Genomic DNA, 21546 nt, shown 5'->3' on the forward strand with positions numbered 1-21546 from the left:
ACATCTGTATGTCTGTGTGTATATGCGTATTGGCCCACAAGTGCGTCCGTGCGCGTAAACGAGTGTGCAAATCTCTGCACGCGTGTCCGTAGGTAGGCCCGTAAGCAGGTGTCCGTGCACGTGTGCGTGCATGCGTGTCCACCTATGTGCGTGCACGTGTCCGTGTGCGTACGTGTACCCGAGGGCACACCCGTATGCAGGTACGCGCGTGCGCGCGCACCAGTGTCTCCGCCCGTGTCTCCCGTGCGCGTGCCGGGGTACGCGTGCGCACGCGTCCACGCGCCTGCTTGCGTTCCTGTTCGCACGCGCGAGCGCCCGGTGGGTGCAGGCGCGTCTGCGAGCGCGCGCGCGTGGGCGCGAATCCGCGTGGGCGGGCGATCGCGCGTGCGGGCGTGTGACGGCGCGCGTGTGCGCGCGCGCGCGCACGTCTCGTGCGGGGGGGGGGGGTGTGGGGGGGTGGGGGGGGTGGGGGTGCGCACACGCGTGCGTATGTAGGCGCGCATTGGTGCGCGCGCGCGATTGCACCCGCGTTCCTTCCCCCTCCCCCCGCCCCCTCCCCCGCGCGTCCCTCCACGCGCGCTTCCACGGGCACGCGCTCGCCACGCCCACCCACCACCACCACCACCACTCGACCCCGCCCACTCCCCGCCCCCTCCCCTCCAGGCTCCGCCCCCTCCGGCGCCGCAGGGGCGCGCTGCGCTGCGCGCTGCTCCCTGCGTGGGTCCGGGGGAGCGGGTGGGGAAACGGGCGCTGCTTTTGCGCCGGAGGTCTCGGGGTTTGTTGGTTTTTGGGGGGTTTGTTTTTTTTTTTGGGGGGGGTGGGGGGGGGGTGGGGGCCGCCATGGCGTGGCCCTGCATCACCCGCGCCTGCTGCATCGCTCGTTTCTGGAACCAGCTGGATAAAGCGGACATCGCCGTCCCGCTGGTTTTCACCAAATACTCGGAGGCCACCGAGCATCCCACCGCCCCCGCGCCCCTCCCGCGTCCCGCCGCCCCCATCGACACCCAGCCCGCTGGGGAGGCGGTGGGGGAAGCGGTTCCCGGTCCTCCCCGGCCCGGCCCGGCCCCGCACGTCTCTCCGCCGGCCGATTCCGTGATGCGCCACGATTACAAACCCTGGAAGGTCCAGCGGCCGGAGCCCAGTTGCAAACCCAAGAGCGAGTACCAGCCCTCGGATACGCCGTTCGAGAAGGAGACCCAGTACCAGAAGGATTTCCGAGCTTGGCCCATCCCCAAGCGGGGCGACCATCCCTGGATCCCCAAACCGGGACCTTCTCCCGTCCTCGCCTTGGAGCGCGCTTCCCCGGAGAAACCGGCTCAAGAGAAGCGTCGGAAGGTTCTGCTCGGCTCCGAGAAGAAAGAAGAAGACCCCGATGGGGAGGATGAACAACCCAAAGCGCTGCGGGCCGGGGAAGGGAGAGAGAAGGGCCGCAAGAAGGTGGAGGAGCCCGGGGGAGGCAGGGCGGCCGCCGATGCTCTCAACAGGCAGATCAAGGAGGAGGTGGCGGCGGGGGTCAGCTCGTCCTACAGGTGAGAGACCACCCCCCCAAAATCCGGAACCCCCCCAGCAACCCAGAGACACCCCCCGCACCCCAAAAAAAAATCCCAAACCCTCCCAGCAACCTGCCGGCTCCTCACCAGCCCTTCTCCGGTCCCCTTTTGCCCATCCCCGGGAGGGACATCCCGCCCTGGGAATTGGGGGAATGAGGCTTTGGGATAGTTTGGGGGGGTCCTTGAAATCCCCCACCTCGCTGGGTGGTGTTGGTGGGGCGTGGGGAGGTGCTGTGCGGGTAATGAGGATGGGGGTCCTTTCTATCGGGGGGGGGGGGGGGGGGTTTGCAGGAGGTTCGAGTGTGTTGCCCACCCCTGCCCCGCTTCCCAAAATTCCGAGGCGCCCACCCACCACCTTGGTTTTCGGCAGGGAGCGAGGTTTGGGTCCCTTCCCCGGGACGTGCAAGTCAACCCTGGTCCTTTCCCAGCGCATCCCTGGTTGCCGTGACGCGGCCAACCCAAAGGACCGGCATCCCGACCGCATCGCTGCATCCCCAGCATCCCAGGCGCCGGTGGGGGCCCCCACCCGCGAGCGGGGTGCCCCACGCGTGACAGAGTCCCACGCAGCACCCCAGGCCGGTAGCATCCCCCAGACAAAGCATCCCGGGGAGGTGGCGGGATGCGGGTGACACACGTCCTAGGCCGCTTGGGTGGGGCAGCCTTCGGATGCTGCCATGTTTAACGCAGCGTGGGTGGGGGTGGCACATCCCTCTGTCCCCCCCCTCCCCCAGCATCCCCCCCAGCCCGGGCTAGAAAGGGGTGCCCTTATTTCACCCCAAGAAGAGACCCCCCTTGGGGATTCGGAGCGCGAAAACTCCTTGCCGCGAGCTGCTGTTGTTATTTCTCTCCGGGTGAAGGGGTTGGATGCGTCGGGAATGCAAAAACAAAAGTGATGGGGTGGCTGCCCTGCACGTACGTTTGCAAGGAGGATTTGCTGCGATTGTGTTTTCCAGAGCTTTCTTTGGCAGAGCCCACCGCTGCCGAGGCCGGGGTGGAGGTGACGGAGAGAAAAGCTGGGGTTTGTTGTGGCAAAAGTGTAACCGCAGCCTTTTTGCTTCTCCCCGTACCCATGTGAATGCCGAGGTGTTTATGCCTTTGAATGATTGATTTTCTCCCCCAGGGAGATTTAGAGGTGACACCCTGCCGTCAAACAGGTAGTAAATTCATGCAGATTTAAAATGAAGCTGGGATTTGACTCCTCTGTCCCACCGGTGATGGTGTGACACAGCAGAGCTGGAGGTCATCCCCTTTCCCGTGTCCCCGGGTGGGAAACGGTTCAAGCAGTGAAATTGTGATTTTTGCTGTCGTTTGGCAGCAGCTTTGGCTCTTGCTGGGGATGCGAGTGATGCTGTGGGCTCAGGTGCATCCAGGTGTGACGGCGGTGGTCGGCTGAGACGTGAGAAAATGGCCAGGGATTTTCAGGGTCTCTGTTTTGTGAGGATGGAGGGTGTGGGGAAAGGGTTTTCCAGAAGTGACACGGTCCTTTAATCTGTTTTGGCCAGCCGTGATTTTTGACTCATCTTTTTGTCTGGTCATCTTCCAAGGTCTGGGCTTATCTCAGTGAGCGCAGGACTAAAGCAGAAAGCTGTCCTAGAGATGAAGAGCTGGTGTGTTGCTCTCTTCTGCTGGCGCAAAAGATAATTAGACTTATTTACTTGCATATTTAAATGCAGATTGCTCACCCTACCGTCCCTCCACGTACCATCCCTCCTGTCTGCTCCAGCAAATTCATACGGCCGCTGTTGCAGCAGGATGGGCTGGGCTGGCTTTCCTCCCCGAGCAAAGGGCTTGGGTCAGCTCAGATCTTGAACCCAAGAGGAATTGGAAGGCTCCAGCCCTCCTTGTGTTGCTCCTCAACTTTCAGGACAGCCTTAGGGCCTCTCTTTGCCCTTGGGTCCTTATCTGCTCTTCCACTTCCATGTTTTTCTTCCTTGCAGCGTATTGCAAGAGAAGCGTTTGCTCTGACGCTCAGCCCTGGAACATAAGCGCCTCTTCATTAATGCATAAGTGATGTTGTGGCTAATTGTTCTCATTTTCCGTTCAAATTAGGCATCTTGTAAGTGTTGTTTATTGTTTGGGTTCTCTTTAAAAGCCAAATTCTCCAAATCCCTATTACTATCAAGAACCTTGCTGCTCACAGGAGTCCCTACTGAGTGGGTTTCGAACAAGGATGGAGACTCCGCAGCCTATTTGGGCAACCTTTTGGGCCACCCGGCAGCCAAAATTATCTCCTAGTGACCTTTTGCTACAGAGGAGCGAGGATGGCTCGCGTGGGGCTTGTCCTCCGTGGCCTCTGCTGGGCTTGTGCATGGATGAAGGCTCCCCAGCAGCAGGGAGCAGGGGGAGATTTCCTTACAGTCCTCTGCCACCGCTGCAAATCAGCGTAATGTGATGCTCCAAGGCTGGGAAACAATTCCTTGATGAAACCAAAGAGCACACTGGTAATGGTTTTTAAACTCGCTCTGTCCCCCTGAGTATTATTTCCAGGTGAGGCAGCAGATGGGATAGAGTAAGCAACTAGCCCAAGGTCATTGGGAAGTCCACGCTAAAGGGGGGAATTCCCTCTTCTAACCTCTTTATACCAAGACAAATTAATATTGCAGAGACCATGTGCCTGTGACCTCCTCCCAGGTCTGCCCGGACCTACAGAGCAGAGATGATGCCTGGCGGTGATGGCCTCGGAGGATGGAGGCTACTCCCAGCCCGAGGGATGGATGATTTGTTTGCATTAGCATTTGAGCCCAGAAGCCTTCAGTGAGGCCAGAGCAGCAATGGCAGGGCTGTGCATGTCTGAAGAGACTGCCTGTGCCCAGAGATCCTACAGAATAACTAGGATTTATTTATATTATTTATATTATTCGCCCTTATATTATTAATCTTTATTTATATCCATTTATTAAATACCTGTTTATATATAGGATTTATTGATGTACTTATCCCCAAATAAATCCCCTTGGCAAACCAAGGGGAACAATGGGGGGACATGCTCATTCCTAATGGTCTCCAAAAGTTGAGGGACTCCCAGGGCAACGTCTGGTTTGAAGCCATCGGTGGCAAGTAGGTTTGAAGGTGATCAAGCCGTGCACGATGGCATCCGCTTGCCAGTTAGCGCCCTGTGACTATCCCTCTTTGGCGCTGAGGAAACTGAGGCAGGGGTGCTGAGTGACCTACCTGAGCCCCTACACAGCGCATCAGGGCTGGGGCTGGCCTCAGGGTGCAGCTCCCAGGCATCGTTCTCCTGATTGCTATTGTTCTTCTGGGGTCCAAGTGCTGGCAGCCACTGCTGTGACACAGGTTCCAGCACCGAGGTGCTTCGTGCCTCAGTTTCCCTCCACAAAGCTGCCCAAGCAGCGCTACAGGGACTTCACCCCCCTCATCCCTGCAGCCCTTCTTCTCGTGGTGGCCTCTGGACCCTGAGGGACCAAGTAAGGACCAGGGCATCCTTCAATGAGTAGGAATACTCGGTTTATGGGGCTGACGTGACTTCTGGATAGGAGTCAGAACCCAGCCTGGGGGCTTCTCGGCTCCATGGAAAGCTGTTGCTGCTGGATGGAGCCTTTTCTTGCTCAATGATCTGCTGTCCCATAGGAGCATCTGGTGGCATCATTGAGGGTTTTATCTGTCTTGGACCCAGAGGTGACCCCAGTACTCGAGTGCTTGGGAGGGGATTTTGCCCCCTGAACTCCTGGAAGGGATGGGCAGAGCTCTTCTCCCTGCTGTACCGAAGGATGGAGGGGACAGGGGTTGACCCTGGGGGTGTGGGAACAGAGAGAGTAAGTGATAAAACGTGCGGACAGTGCTGTTTGCTGGTGGAAGTGGAACAACTGGAAGCACGTTTGGCAAAAACACAAGAAGGAATGAATGTTTTCCATTTTTTGTTTGAAAATGATGGGAAAATGTTAGAATTGGGTGTTTCCAGGTTGTTTGTTTGCCGCCTTCTTTGTCTTGCATTCTTCTCCTTTTGTTACCTTTATTTCCTGAAGAAAAAAGATATAAAGGGGAAAGGGGAAATTTCACCCCCTTTGCAGAGTGTCAAAATGAGCAGTAGGGTGATGAATTTTCTCCAGGGAAGTAATATTGCGAAACCTAGGTTTCAAGTTCTTCACCAAAGAGCGATCTCTTTTTTTTACCAAAGCGATTATTTTTTTCCCCCCACCAATTTCCTTTCCTATCAGAGGAAACAAACAAAGAAAGGCTTCAATGGAAAATTTTGGACTGCCTCTAGTATTAATGAATTGCCTGTTGCTAATGTTCTGTCATTCATCTCAAGCCCTGGAGGTGCTAAAGATGTGGAGCAAATGAAAATCTGTAGTAGCTATAGAGATGAATGAGTCAGTGCTGGAGACTTGCTGTGTATTTTTCTGAGATACAGAGGAGATAATTTAGGGAGGGGTGTCCACACAGGAGGGCTGGAGCAAGCTACATGAGGGCAGGGAATTCATATTCCATCATTATAGTTGTGGAAATGTGGGGCTGGAAGGACTTCCCAAGATCGTCCGGTCCACGTCCCATTTCTGGGGAAGGGGAGGGATATATCTAGACCTCAGCAGGTTGATTTTAACTAACCTGTCCTTGAAAATCTCCAGGGGAGGACACGTCCCACCTCGGTGAGACACTCTCTAACACCGCTCGTGCTGTCAGGTGTGCCAAACTTGGTGGGAAATTTTCCATTGCCTTCAGAAATTTCTCATCAGATCCATAGGCTGGGTCTCTATTAGTAAATTAAACAGTTCCAGGACACGTTCCGGGGCATGGGGACATGATCATCTACACTCTTCAGTTGTTGAAAGAGTCCCCAGCCCATTTCCCAGGCTGGGTTCGGCCATGGGTATGAGCCAAGAATGGATCCCAACAAGCAGTTTGGGTGTAAACACCTTGTTTTGGGGGTTAAAAGGGTTTCAGAGAGTGAGCGTGGGCTGTCCCAGGCTCCAGTGCCAGAGAACAATCCTGGGCAGATTTCATCTCCCACTGTCGTTTCAGCGACAAACTCCCACTTTGGATGAGTGTGTTATTAGAATTAACCCATGTAGGCAAGTGGGTCCAATTTTGCCCTCGGCTGGAAGGGAAGGAGCGGGATGTTTTCTTCCATCCAGAAAAGGCTGTTCAAAGAGATGTTTGGTAGCTTTAGCTAAGGCTGAGCTCTGGCTCACCAGTTGCTTGATACGTGCCTTTAGCAGCGGGAGGAGACACGATGTCTGCTGATACCACAAGGACCGGTCGTATGAGTACGTAGTAACCACGCGTGGAGGAAGCCCTCATATTTACTAAGACACGAAGAGGATGGAGGTGGGTGATGCAGGCAGGCAGCTATCCTGCCGCACTCTGCGTCTTGATCGCCTCTGGATATAGTCCACCAGCTGAGAAAGGCTGGTAGTATCTTCAACTTGGAGATACTTGGTAGTATCTCCAAGTTGGAGTATTTGCCAACGTATTCCCTTCAATCACGTTAAGGCGAACCATATCCAGCCTCAAAAGCCAACTGGGAGCCGCTCAGCAGTGTAGGCAATATTGAATTTTGCTGCTTTGACTTGCGTGCAAGGTGGAGTTGGGCTGTGCGTGCCGTAGCACGGGGTTGAGCAGGAGGAGGAGATGGAGGTGGCATTCAGGTGGTGGAGTCAATGTACTTGAGCAATTTTTCCTCTGCTCCTGCTCAGCTGTGTCACCTCAGCAGGGAGCTTTAGGCACACGAGACTGGATGGGACCATCTGAACCAGTAAGTCCAATTACTTAGTTTGTTATTTATTCTTTACAAGTAAGACCCAAGGTTCTGTCTCAGAAATAGGGAATTTTTAGTTGCACGATGCCAGCTGGAAGGGTATGCCAAGAATTCAGTCTCTGATGGTTTGCAGCCATCATCTCATTTCCAGTCTGAGACAAGATACAGGTTATAATTTGCTGTTTTGTTGGCACTGGGTTACTTAGTGCTTGTCTCCTATCTGGAGGTTGCTGCTCAGTGTCTCCAAGCACAGTATCCGTATTGTTTGGGTCTGTAGCTAGCAGTCAAAGATTTTTGGTATCCTTTTCACTCCCTGTATCAACCATTTCTCCAGCTCTTCCTAGATGAAATCACTGTTTAAGAAACATAGATACAGACTGTTGCCCTTTGGAGATGAGGTCCCCATTTCTACCGAGACTCACATGTCATGTTTGTGGGCATCACGGATGCGTTATGAATCCCTCACTTACCCTTTGGTGACCAGGACCTCCGTGTCATTCTCCTTCTTAGGCAGTTAGAGCCTTGGAACTCCCACCCCATACTAAAAAATCCTGGTGATTAGTACCGAGCCTAGAATTTAGTACTCATCATTTTCATCCCATTTTGAACAGGGCAGTCAAGGTCAATCCCTTTCTTCCTCTCTGATACCCTGATCCTCCTCTGTATTGGTGCTGCCTATGACGTTGTGTCATTAGGAGGTCTCATCAGCGTTGCCCTACTTTTTTGTGCCAAAGTCAACCTTAAAAATGTTAAACACTGCTAACCTCCTTCCAGGCTGCAGCTCAGCCTTCCAACGCTCATCATCGTCATTTCCCTTACCCAGTTGCCCGTTCTGCTGGTGTTCGCGTTCACTGGCTTAATCATTTCCCACATGGCCCCGTATCAAATGCTTTACTGAAACCAGCTAGATTTTCACATTTCTTTTCTTTGCTAAGTCAGTTATCTTATCAAAGGACATGTCAAACATCTCTCCTTCTCCCTTTCCGGTCACTGCCGTGTCTGATTAGGCCACCGGCTTCTCCTGGATGCTGGAGCAGATGCTGTAGAGCAGACCCCACTTCCACTTGGCAGCTTCAAGCTACCACTGTAGCTGTAACACAAACAATAAATAAAGAGAAGAGGAGAAGGATCAGCTAATTTAGACAGCAGGACTTTTCCCTGTCCGTCCTTTGCCAAATAAATCACAAACAGCCATTGTAAATTTGTCTTCTCTCCCATTTAGAGCATGACCTTTGCTTTTCCTGTCTCCTACCGGCTGAACAAGCCTTCACTTTCTAAGTACTTCTGCACTCTATCCTACATCAATCTTGCTTTTCTTTGCTCTTAGCTGAATGTATTCATAGCACTAATGCTGATACCTTCAAATAAACCTTGCTGCACCGAGGCAAGAGCATGGATGCTCTCCTGCTAGCATGACCATCAGCACCAGCCAGGAGGGGAAAGCCAGTTTTAGGAAAGTTTTATAGGATGGAAATTTTATTTCTCTTGATTTATAACTCAAGATTCTGGATATCCTTCCAACGTCCTTTATTTTTATATATATATATGTTTATATATATATATACACACACATACGCACACACACAAACCAAGCTGTTCATCAAGTTACTGCTTTAACCTCCAACTCATCTTTCCTCTTCAAGTCCAACATTGCGGGTGTTATATAGCGAACACATTTTGCTTTCTATTAATAACTCCTTTTGCTCAAACGGTGCCTTCACCTGAAGGGACCCCGCAGCACTTCACAAACACGGTGTGCATACGGAGAGGCTCCTGCTGCTTTGGGGACCCGGCTGCAAGCCGTGCTGTTGAGACTACAACCCGGGGTGTTTTGGTGCTGGGAAGGTGGGGAGGCTGCTTTTTTTCCCCTGTTTTAAAGTTTTTTTAAAAAATTTAATTTTTTTAATGTTTTTTTAATTTTGTTTTGTTTTGTTTTGGTGGAGCTGTAATTCGGTTTTGCAAAGGAGGACGCATTTGAGGCATGTTTTCAGGTTGATGCGTAGAGTGGGTGATCTGAAATAACGGACTGGTCATTCCCGGAAAGAAGGGGACTGGCTCCAGCGGTAAAAATCACAGCAGCCCCTGTGACACAAGCAGAATTACTTGTAGGTGAGGATACGACCCTTGGGCAGCCGCCCCTGTCTGTGAGGATGCTGGCTGCACAAAAAGACACCTGGAAAAGGGGAACGTAACCCGGGGTCCTAGGGGAGCAGCCCGTTTCAGAAAGCACTTTGCACCGCTCTGCAGTGGAGCAGGGAAGCAAATATTCCTGCTTCACAGCCCGCCTGGGATGCGCGGCTGGGGATGGCGCTGCGTGGTGCAAAACAAGGAGGGGATGAGCAGCGTGGGCCGTGCGGGGACGGGCTGGCATTGGGGTACAGCCCGGGGACCCCAGCGTCCCCCTCCGTCTCCGTCTGCAGGGACTCACCAGGGTCTCTCTTCCAGGCTGCAAATTCAGGAGCACAAAATAATATCCCCGGCGGGAGGGTTTATTTATCATTTTATAATCGTGAAAGCATCTCCCGGCTTGTCCTTGCTGCCAGCAGATTTGTAAAACCTTGCTGTTTGGCTGGTGCGTGGTTGCTTAACACCAGGCTTTACATTCACCTGGTTTTAACTCTAAAAATACCAGCACAGAGCTGTAAACGAACCATTTCGGCATCAGTTACTCCATCTCCGCTGGACGGGCAAGGAAATCCAGGCTGTTGTGAGCTGCGGGCTGGCTCCTGGCAGCCCCGCATCCATCCATCCGTCGGACTCCCACTGACTGCAGTCGGTTTTCTCCTGCATGGCAACATCGTCCCCATGTCAATTAGCTCTTGCACGGTGTTTATGCGCCCAACCTTGCAGGTGCTCTCTTGGAAAGCGGCCAGAGATTTCTCGCTGAAATACTTCGCAAGGTCGCTGGTTCCCTGCTCGTGTTGTTTGGCTGTTGTTTTGCTTTTCTTGGTCTTTAAAAGGGTTGAAGGTGTGTGGGGTTGTGCAGGTGCTTTGCTGCTTATCTAGCTCAGAAAGGGTAAAAAAAATGAAGGTGGTGTTTAAAGAAAACAGTGGCCTTCTGGAGCGGAGCTTTATGTTAATTGCAAATGGCAGGGTTATTCTGCTGTAGGAATTAACAGGGCTGTTCCCAAGAGTCTCTCCCCAAAGCCCTGCAGGACCAGCATGTCCTCTTGCAGGATCCCAGCTTTTCTGTAGGGTTAAAAGCTCGTGCCGTGGTGTTGATACCTCAGCTTTCCTTCTCCACGCTCATCCCCTTGCACAAGGTACGAACACTATGCTTCTTGTGGGAACCCTGTGTGTAAGGGCTAGCTGTCAATTAAATGATGATTATGTGAAATTAATTATTAGGTGAATTAGCGTTTTCCCCACTCTGTCCTTTTCCTCCTGATTCCTTCCCATTAAATCAGCTACAGAAGGTATCGTGGCCACACAGGCGGAGGGGAAAATGGGCAGAGAGCTCATCTCCCAAAGAAGGGGACCCAATCTGTTTCTTCCAGAGCAAAGATGAGCAGACATCTTAGAAAGCACACATTTAGGGGGAGCTGGGCAGTTTGTGTTTTCCAGAAATCCAGTTAGACCAGCTGAAAACTCAGCTTTGGGAAGGTCAGAGCTGGCCAAGCCGGTGGGTTGCAATAAAGAAACCTCAGGTTTGTGTCTTGGTGCTGGGTGAATGGCAAGAGGAGAGGTTCTCCAGACGTAGGAGGAGGAAATTCTTCAGGATCAGCCCTGATTGCTGAGCTTCAGGCTTCCTCCCACATTTCACTTTGCCTTTCACCTTGAAGGAGGCCGCGCATCTGCTCTCGGGCAGGCAGCTTCGCCTAAAAGAAATCAGTGCATCATGCTCTGGTGGGCTGGAAACACAGGCAGGGATGTGAACATGACCGGTCCCATTCCCAGATTTGGGCAGCAGTGGGGCTGATGGTTGGTTTATTGGCCGAGACCTTCAAGGAGAAGCTGCAGGTGCCCTCAGGGTGCCGTTTCACTGGGAAGGGGGATCCCTTTCCCTTCTCACATCCACTTTGACTGTGGAGCTCCATCAACCTGAGTCCCAGCAGGAGGTTGAAAGGATGCTCGGCATCTTGCAGACTCTTTTGCAGCCCGAGCCACGCTTTACTACCAGTGCAGCAGAGCAAACTCTCTTATCGGTGAAGTTCCTAAAAAAACCAAGGGAGGAATTAGCTGCAAAGGTCTGATTTTTCCGCTTTGGTGGATTTGTGGAGGCCAGCATGATCAGGACTTCGACCACGCTTTGTGCTCTCCTTATTTGGATATAAAATAGATGTGCAGAAGGTCTGAGATGGGGGAGGAAGGGGAAGATCAGAGGTTGCAAGTGCGAGATTCTACGAAGGTATGGCAGGCCCTGGGTTGGGTTTGCATGGGGCTGACGTGCCACGGCTGGGTGACAGCCTCCCACCGGGTACCCTGAGCATCAAGGGGACGAACGCGCCGGCCTCGGCCGAGCGGCAGAGCTTGTCACCGTGTCGGCCAGTAGCTATGGCAACTTGCACAGAGGATTCCCGGAGAGGGATGTGTTGGCAAGAAGCCTGATGGAGGGAGGACGCAAGGAAAACCACGTGTTCCCTCCGGGGAGCTGGGACGGGTTTCGGCAGCATCATCGTGCATAGAGCCGGGGAGATGCTGTCGTTGAAAGTTGCGGTGCTTTTTCTTCCATCAGTGGGGTAAAAAACCTCTGGCAGCGCTGCGGCGTTGGAGCAAATCTCAGCTACGGATCCGTTTCTGCATGAACATCCCAGTTTCAGCTAGCAATACTACTCACTTAGCTCCTGCATCACATGGACCCGGCGTTGCAGGGTCGGAGAAGGGCTGAGGGCTGCTCAAGCTCACGGCACAGTGGAGAGAAGGAGCTCTTTCATCCCTTCTGTATAGAACGTAACCTGCCTTAAATATCCCACAGGCAATTTAAATTTACAGCGCTGCTTTCCTCCTGTAGTTGTAACTGATACCTTAATTGCAGGTCAGGGATTTTTGAAGTCAGAAAGGGGCGTTAGGACTATCCTGTCTGCGAGCCTGTACAGCGCTGTATTTCATCCAGGTTACCTTGTGCTGAGTCCTTCACCTGTGTTTGGCTAAATCATTTTTTCATGCCGGAATTGGAATTTAAAGAGATCTTGACATATTGGAGAAACAGCCTGAAATAAATAAGCAGCGGTTCAGGAGAGGTGAGGGCAGAGCATGACGTAGAGGTAGGAATCATCAGCGGTACCGGTGCAGACAGAACAGCTGGTGCAGGAGCAGTGCTGCAGTGAATCACAAATCACATCAGTAATGGTATTTCATTAAAAAATAAAATAAAATAAAATACTTTGGGGCAAGTAATGTACTAAGATGTATATAGAGGAATTTGACAAGTAGGATGTGACATCCTTCCACAGTAGTAAAGCCTCAGGTAGACTCTTTTATTCAGATTTTGGCTTTGTACTTCAGCGTAGCTGTGGACCAGAGGAAGTCCTGAGGACACCCGTTAGAGGGCTCAGGTGTGCAGAAGACATGGTCGTTGCAGAAAGCTGGAAAGTATTGAATGGGTTTGGATAGAGAACAGAGTGCCACAGAGAAATAGATAATTGTCTTTTTGCACATATAGAATCACAGAATGGTTTGGGTTGGAAGGGACCTTAAAGATCACCTAGTTCCAACCCCTCTGCCATGGGCAGGGACACCTTCCACTAGACCAGATATGAAAAAACACAGCGGTCCATTGGGATGCTCGAACCTGCTATAGTCACAGTCAGGAGGAGCAAGACTTGGATGCTGAAAGTTAAAAATGTACTAAGTGCTTTGCTGGAGCAAGTCCGAGGGATATTGTGCATCGCTGGAGATGCCAGCAGGATATCTCCACAGTCCCTCTCTTTGAAACTAGGAAAAAAATAAGTCATTACCATTCATTCCCTGCATTGATTTTCTGTCTGCAGTGACCTTGGTGCTGCTTGCTATTCTTTATGCTCCCCAGGGCACAGGTTGGATCAAGCTATTACAGTTTTAATAAAAGATGCCTGGGTGTATGCGTGATGACATTTGATTCATATTACCTTGATGGCTTCTGCTGATCCTCAATCACTACCCCACTACCCTCTCTCCTCCCTGCCAAGCTCCTGCTCCTTTATCCTATGTTGGGATCCCACTGTTCGAGTCTTATCCCGAATCGGGCCTTATGTGTCTTTGTGACCAGGACCAAATCACCCATTAGTGGGCTCGAAGCCTGCTAACATGCGTGCATTGCTGGTGATTTGAAGTCAGAAGCATCATCGCTCGACGGCAGAGGTTAATACGGGACCGCTGACCCTGCCCTGCCTGGCTGAAAACCACCGCGTGGGGAGAGCTTGCACGGACACGAGAGCAGGCTCCGTGTGAATATCACAGACATTGACGGAAAAAGCCCTGTCGTTTCGGGCAGGGTCAGCATTTGATCCATCAGAGCAGAGGGAGCATCGAGTGCAGCCAAAAATCGCCCCTCTTAACTGCTTTAGCTATGCTCTCAGCAGAGAAAACCCAACGTGACAGCTTCAAGGCAATCGTTTTCCCTGCCCTCCTTTGCGTTGATTTTTCTCGTGGCTGGAATGTTAGTTATTTTTTGTAATGCAATATTTAATTATTACTTAATATAAACATTTCATGAACTGTTACAAGGGGTGAATTATTTATCGGAGGGGAAGGAGTGCTTTTTCTGAGCCTTTCTGCTCTGCCGGTTGCAATAAATATCAATCTAGGAGCGTGTTTAAAACATGCATGCTCTGCCTGGGAGACAAGAACAGTGCCGCCTTCTCTTGTCTCGTCTCTCAATTAAGTACCTGCTTAATACATTTGTCCGTAGCATGTTTTATTTCTCTATTAAGCTTGGAGCAGCTCCAAAAGAAAAAGTATTTGCAGGTCATCTCATTTCCAAATGCATATTATTTACCCAGTGGATACAAATGGCTCAGAGAGGCTGTAAACATTTGCTGCGCACACAGAAGTGCTTGGTAATAACAAATCCTCCTTCCAGTTCTTTGCAGAAAAGTTATAAAACTGGTGGTTTTAATTTTTAGCCCCCAAATTTACTTTCTGGGAGCCTTTTTTTTTTGTGTGCCTTCGGGAAAGGATTGCAGTGCACATGCTTGCGCACTGGCAGCTGGGTTTGGGTTTTGGCAGGTAGGTCTGTGATTGTAGGTGCTTGCAGAGAGCGTGCAGTGGAGGGATATTTTTATTCAGTCCTACACTAACAATATCCTTCTTGGGAAATGGGTTTCCATGATCCAGACATATTTTTAGGGCTATTTAGGGCCACATTATGATGGCATCGTCCGCCAGACCGGGTGTCTCTGCACACAGAGCATCGATGCAGCACTGTGTCAAAGCAAGTGGCCCATTTGCAACCTCCTCCAGATGCTCCAGGCTGGGTCTGGAGGTGCCGAAACACCCCAGGACATCAGACCCCTGGGTGGTAACATCCCGTCGGCTTCCAAAACCACGTCAATGCAAGATGCTCCCGAAAATGGGAATGGTCTGCGAGTCTCTCAGGTGTTTCTGGGGTTTTGTCCCAGCCTGTGCAGCTCTTTGGGCTTCGTTTTCTGCACACAGCATTTCTAAATCGCCTTTGCTGGCACAGGCAGCCGTGCACATACCCTGGGATTTTCTTTCATCTCTTCTTGGTTTTAGCTCCCCAGCGCATGTTACACACAGGCTCCTTGCGTCTGGAAACAGAAAACCGCATCTCTACTCCACTTTCTCCTCCAAAGGGAGTAGATCCTACACTTTGCATGCCGCTTATCGCTGCGTGCCCTGCCTTTAGGTTCCAGACGCTCTGATTTTGGGGATCCTTTCACCTTCACACCTCTCCTTTGGAGCAGAGCTGGTGCCTTGGTAGCACAGGGCCATCATCCCACAGGTGTGAATGGTGTGTTTCGCCGATCGTGTCAGTGCGCTCGAAGTGATGCTTTTGATCAAGCACAGTGAGGGGCCTCTGAACACGAGCACCTTTGAAGTAAAGACACAACCCATTTTGTCTGTGCTTCGCTTTCAGGGCTTCCCACTCCTGGCAAGCACTGGAGAAGCCCTTGAAAAAAACCAATTAATTATAAAATAACCTTTTTCCAGAACCTGCTTTCTCACCATTTCCCATAGAAAGCTTTCCGACAGTCCTCCTTATCCTCTTGTATTTCATGATGGCTTTCGTGTGGATAGCGTGGTACCAGCAGTGACCAGTAATTGCTTCGTTCACTCACATCAGTCCTTGTTTTACCTAATTAGGAGGAGATTTCACAATACAGCCATCTGCTCCAGTGCCTTGTGCTGTCTCTTTCCCAGACTCCCCCGAGACAGCTTTGATGGTCCCAGTATTTACCGATTTGGTATCATGGGACTAATCCAGTTGTTGGGGAGCTGGAGTCAACGAGTCCTCCCCATTACCTCGTTATTGATGCACAAGCGATGCGGACGGTTTCCCAAGCTTGCAGAGGTGGGGTGGGGGAATGCAGGCATTTTCTACACTGATTTTCTCATTTCCTACAATTCTTCTACTTTTGTGCCTCCTGCAGGCAGGGATAGCTTCTAAAGAAAGATGGGTTAACTGGAGGTGGCATGGTCTTGAGTATTACACTGTTACAAGCGATACACTTCAGTGGGACTAATTCTGCTCCCCGTTACACCCGTGCAGCCCCAGCGACTTGTGGTGGGGTGTTTTATGGTTGCCTAAAAAGATGCATGGGCAGATTAAGCTTTTTCCTCTTTCCAAAGAAGCCTTCCTGTCTCCCAGTTATCCCACGCTGTCCCCCTAAACTGTCTGCCCATCTGCTCAGCCCAGTTTAGTCCTTCCGTGGTGCTTTGAAAGCAACCTTCCCCGCAGCACCCAGGGCAATTTCAGTGTAATTTCCCCGTGTTGCCTCCCCAGTAATTCTACATTTGTCACGCAAACTCTGGAGCAGGAGCTCTGCACCTTATGGTCCACAGCACAAATCAAATTTTCATCTAGATTTTGCAGCCCTTGAAATAAAACAGTATTAAGGGTAAAGATGGGTGGGGGGGGAAATCCGACTCAGTCTTTCATTGCTTTCCCTCAGCCCAGTAATCCTTAATATCCTTGCTCAAGCCTCAGCTCTTTTCTTTCATCTACTTAGTTCACACCCAGCTCAGTATGGTTCTTCCAGTTAAAAAGAATTACAACCTCTTAATTTCAACTAAAGAAACACTGAATGGGTGCGTTGCACAGAAAGGCATAAAATGAAAAGCAGAATTCTGCCCTCTGTCAAAGCCAGCAACTGGCTTGAGACTTCTGAATGCTAAAAAAATACTTTAGATTCCATATATATATATAAAATCTTTTCAAGAAATAGCACGAGCTCAAATACACACACACCACAGAGGCACGGCAGAGGCAGGTGATCGACCAAATGTAGGTTAATCCATGTTCTGTATGGCATTATTTGAGGCTGTGTGGTTGTCACACTGCCTATGTCTGTGGTGTGTAGCATGTCTCCTTTTGCCTGACTTCACCTGCTTTATGTTACACGCTTGGAACACAGTGGAAATGCAGCTCATCAAGCTGCAGAACCGTTTGCTGTGAAATATTCATCGTGTTGGATCTGGTACCCCAGCTGATGGATTCAAGGGATTTCCGCCAGAGTAGTTCTTGCAAAAAATAACTGTACCCTTCAATGGGAAATGACAAACCTGTGTGAAGCAGGGATGCGGCTCGCAGGCTTGCCTCGCAGATGGATGATGTAGAAAGTGTCATGGATTTGAATTCGCTTTCCTTTTCTGAGAATAAGATGTTATGGATCCAAAGCATGTATATATAAGACGTTAGGATTATATGTTATTTTCTATATTTTACTTTGTAGACTAAAATAGGATAAATTGCGTGTCTTTGGAGCTTAAGCATATGTGTGTGCTTTGCTTTCACAGGCGGTATTTTAGCTTGGAGGCTCTGAGCTGTTCAAGTGTGAGATCACTTGGGAGATAACCTGGTTGTTACAACACCCAGGTTGCAGTGGTCTAACAGAAAATAAGAGGCCATCCTTGTTGCTGGGCCTCTAAGCTGAGCTGCAGGCTTCTCTATCCTGTCTAGGAGACACATCCATCGGTGTGAGAGCGGCTGAGGCTGTGACCTTGCATCAGTATCTCCATCAGCTCCGCAGGATCGTTGAAGGTGGAGGGGGGATGCTGCCAGGAGACGGCAGGGTTAGACCATGTATTTACCTGCCATGGGCAGTAGGTACAGAAGAAATATGTGGTATTCAAGATTTTCTTTGCATTGGATGTTCAGCAGCATGTTACTGCTCCAGCCCAGTGCAAGAAAAAAACAGAATACCACATATTCTGGGCACTACATTTGCCATGGGGCTTGGCTTACTGCTCTTTTACTTAGTGGTCATGGTGCTTGTTCCTCAATGCCTCCCCCATGAATGTTCATGGGGATCCTGATCCATGATGGCCCTTTTCCTAGCATTTGCCTTGTTGCCATCTTGGACGTGTAAACCTTTTGAAATCAGGTGACTAGGTCTTCTATTAAAGCCCACACCAGAATTGCTTTCATATATTAACTGAAACTCAGACTGTGACTAACTAGCGTCTTCATTTTTCATGTGTATGATTAAGTTTTAGGACACCCGGTGCCCAATCAGCATATGAAGGATATTCAGATACAGTCATATAGTAGCTACTACAGTGAGGAGCAAATAATAGTCATCAATGCAGTGGCAAAACAATAGCTGCTATTTACGTTTCACCATCTTCCTCCTTTACTCCCTTTACTGCTGAATCTATTTCTACTCCGGTGCCAGGGTGAGCAATTACACTGTCATGGAGACTAGAAATGAAATCAAAAGCAACCCTGATTTTGAGCTGCATTAGAAACAGCGAAAGAAGGGAAGTAATGATTCCCTGAAGGGAGCAGAAAAATACAGCTAGTCGAATAACATTGCTGTGACAGAAGAGCTGTTTCATGTCAAACAGCTATGTCCCGGCCTTCCTTCAGAGACACCCATCCTTCTGCATCCGTGATTTGGATGAAAATTGAACAAATTCGGACAAAATCTAACCTGTCGTCCGCAGCACCACCCATCTCCATCTTTTGCCTCAAGGGCAGACCTTGCGGTTCCTATGCAGCTGAACTGCAGTATCACTAAAGCATCCTCAGGTTGGAGAAGGGCCAGGATCTGGGGAACAGGAGCTGGCAACGAGCTCGAGCGGCTTCACACCAGAGCTTCCAGGAAAGTCAAGGTGGGAGGGTTTCCCCAGCAGTCCCTGCCCAGCACTACGAGGGTAGAATGGTCTTTGTGGAAACCCCCAGCAGTGTGAATGGAACACTTTGGACCAGAGCTGTTGCCAGTGCTGGTCAGTGAGATGCACTGTTCTTCTCCTTGGGCAGCAGCTCTTCAGTTCTGTAACTGTCTGGCCTGTCGTTGCTGAAAGGTGATGCCTTTGGATTGCGTCCCCATCCCGCTGCTGGATCTCTGGGGTGGTCTGATCATACTATGAGTTTGTGAAATGCGGTTGCTTCATTTGACCTAAAAAGATTCATTTTCCCCAGCCTTAGTTAGCACATTTTGCTGCACCAGATTCCCCTCTTACAAGTCACATCATGGCTTCACATATAGCTTTTGGAGTGTGGTCCACCAAGTTCTGATTCAGGAAGTCATTTCTGCCCATATTTTCATGTCAGGAGCAGCAAAGAGCCACTGTGCATGTGCTCAAGGGTTCTGCTGAACTGAAATAATGCATTTTTAATTCATCTCTTGTTTGTGTCTTCAGACACTTGAAACAAGGTGCTGAAAACAGCTGGAGCTAAAGGCTCATGAGGCCACCAGCCGAGCACAGCTTCAGCAGCTGCCGGTTTCTCTGTATCCCATCGAATATTTGAATAAGTTCGTTGCACTGAGCATGAATTGCACTGAAAAATCTTTGCACTTGAAGAAGAGCAGAATTTACAATGCTGTGTTGTCTTTGCAAGTTCTTCCACTTTTCCTAATACAAAGGTTTCTTCTGGAGGGTTTTTCTCTCTGGGACCTTAATGGGTGACCCTAGTTAATTCATGTCTTCATACCTTGATGTAGCCATGCAGTTGTGCATGTCATCTTGCAAGGGAGTCGGATATGTGACACTCTTTGGCACTTTGGCTCTCCTCCCCCTGTTCAGGTTTCTGCAACCCATCCAGATCTGCCTGTGGCAATACTTCTCCCAATCCGAATCTTGCTACAGCACCCTGTCGATAAAGATGCTTTTGTGTCAAAGCATCCGTGCCACGAGCTGCTTGCTTTGTTTAACCTTGTGGCAAATTTTAATCATCTGCCCATTTGGAGGACAAGGGGGATGAGGCACTGCTCTTGCTCCAACCAGCTGGAGAATAGACCTACAGGCCATGGAATGGGATGTTAGCAGAGCTTCGACCTGGCCCTGACCCATTTTCCAGGGCTGGACATGACCTTTACAGATGGGTTGTTTCTGCAGGCATGCTCAGAAACGTCAGGCTGTGATCACTCACCCTGGGAGCTTCCCTAACAGGCTACATCGACTGGCTTCATTGGTGACACCAGCATTGAATTCACCAACTTTACAGGCTTGAGCACGTACGAAGAAAGCACAGCGCCTTCTGTATGGAATGGCCAACGTGTGTCCCTTCATCAGCAGGACACATAAGCTTATAACATCAAGGGAAAATCAGAGAGGTATAAATTGGCAAACCTCCATGGGGTTGTGCTTCACACCAGGAGGGTTCCTGAGGTGTCACTGCTGTTGGGTTTAACCTCTCCTCGGATCTCCAGGTGGACCTTTCCCTGGTTTCTGGCATTTCTGCAGTGGGATCTCCCAGTGTTATCTTCCCGAGAGTCCACGCTTTTCCCTGTGGTGGGTATTTAGCCACCAGGAGGTAGGGGGGACCTTGCGCTGCCGGGCTGTAGCAGATGCTGATGGATGCCCTTTATCTGGCCCGGACTGTGCTTTCCCCAGGGTTGGTGGAGCACAAGAGTGGAGCTAAGGTGAAGGTAGCAGTGGAAGGAAGGAGATGATCATGGGGGTGCTGGTGTTTACCCTGAGGTCCACAAAGTGGACTTTGTGTGTCCAAGGTGCCCAGACGTGCCATCTAGTCTGAGCGTGGGGATTTATCTCACCCTTCCCTGTCATACGTGGCCCCCTTCAAGCTGCTCAGTATCCCAGTGGCTGGCTGTCCCTCACGGATGGTCCTCAACTTGCCTTTTTCGCTGTGCTGAGACAGGAGCAGTGGCAGGGCTGTTACTCTTGGGGTTACTCTCCCACAACTACATCGCTCTCTCAGCTCCTTGGCCCTCTGCAGTGTTCACCGTCATCTTCAGTCAGGTATTTGTGACGTTTGAGACATGACAGCATGTGCAATAATTCTGCCTCCTTGGAAGGCCATGCTCCATGGCCCTCAGGCAGCGCAATATCCACGATTTGTGGGCTGCTGACTCAAGCAACTTTTATTAATGGATCGCAGCATGGTTCTGCTCTGCCAGATGACTTGACTTCATCCTCTTCGGTACATTAATCATATCTTGCTCATAGCCTGCTTCAGCCAGTGCTAAAGTCGCCTCGTTGAAGGCTCAGCACTTTCCTCCTCTTCTCTGCCAGTGCTGTAGTTGATGGGCCCTAACCAGGGATGTCCACACATACTGGTCCCTCCCCACCCTGCTCACACTTACACCATTGTGCATTGTCCAAGTTTCAAATTCATGCATTAATATATCACATTGTTTTAGTCTTTGTACGCAGTTAAATATTGGCTGATCCAAACTGACTTGCTCTCTGTACGTATGTATATGTGTGTGTGTGCATGTCTTAGAGGTTGATTATTAATGTTTGGGAAAAAATAATCTCGGGCACCAGGAGCTTCATTATACCATTCACAGTCTCAGTGCAGCTTTACAGTAAATTATTGTGTACAAGATAATAGCATGAGCATTAGAGGATAAAGCTGTCATTAAGCATCCACGTAGGAGTTGGAGACAGGGCACTTGATGCAGCAGACAATGAGGGGGTAGTTCTTGCACTTGCCATGGCAAATTTTGTACGTGGACAAGACCATTGCAATAGGAGTTGGTTGGAATTGACCTTTTAACTAAAGGGGACTGGGGTGGGAGATGGGATGAAATGGTTGAAGCCACTGTCTTGGGGTGCAGGGGACACACTCTGTTGCAGTAACATGTCAGGCTGTCAGAAGCAGCAAGGAATCGTCCAGGTTCAGGAGTTTAGACTTATTTCTCTGGGAGGCAAGAACACATTGTGCCGTTTACTATTGCACGAGGGACCTCAGCGTGGGGCAGTGTTCCTTTA

The 21546-nt window shown here is 50.4% G+C and overlaps 1 protein-coding gene across 1 annotated transcript in view; it reads left to right on the forward strand.

The window, feature by feature from the left end:
- The first annotated feature begins 818 nt into the window (after positions 1 to 818).
- MAP6 (microtubule associated protein 6) overlaps positions 819 to 21546 on the forward strand; it is a 43305-nt gene continuing 22577 nt past the window's right edge. Inside the window, exon 1 of the mRNA XM_049822733.1 lies at positions 819 to 1529. Within this exon, the coding sequence (XP_049678690.1) occupies positions 841 to 1529 (689 nt within the window). The 5' untranslated portion in view covers positions 819 to 840. The remainder of the gene's footprint in view (positions 1530 to 21546) is intronic.

Source organism: Accipiter gentilis, chromosome 19 (assembly GCF_929443795.1).
Source record: "Accipiter gentilis chromosome 19, bAccGen1.1, whole genome shotgun sequence".
In the NCBI taxonomy this organism is placed as follows: domain Eukaryota; kingdom Metazoa; phylum Chordata; class Aves; order Accipitriformes; family Accipitridae; genus Astur; species Astur gentilis.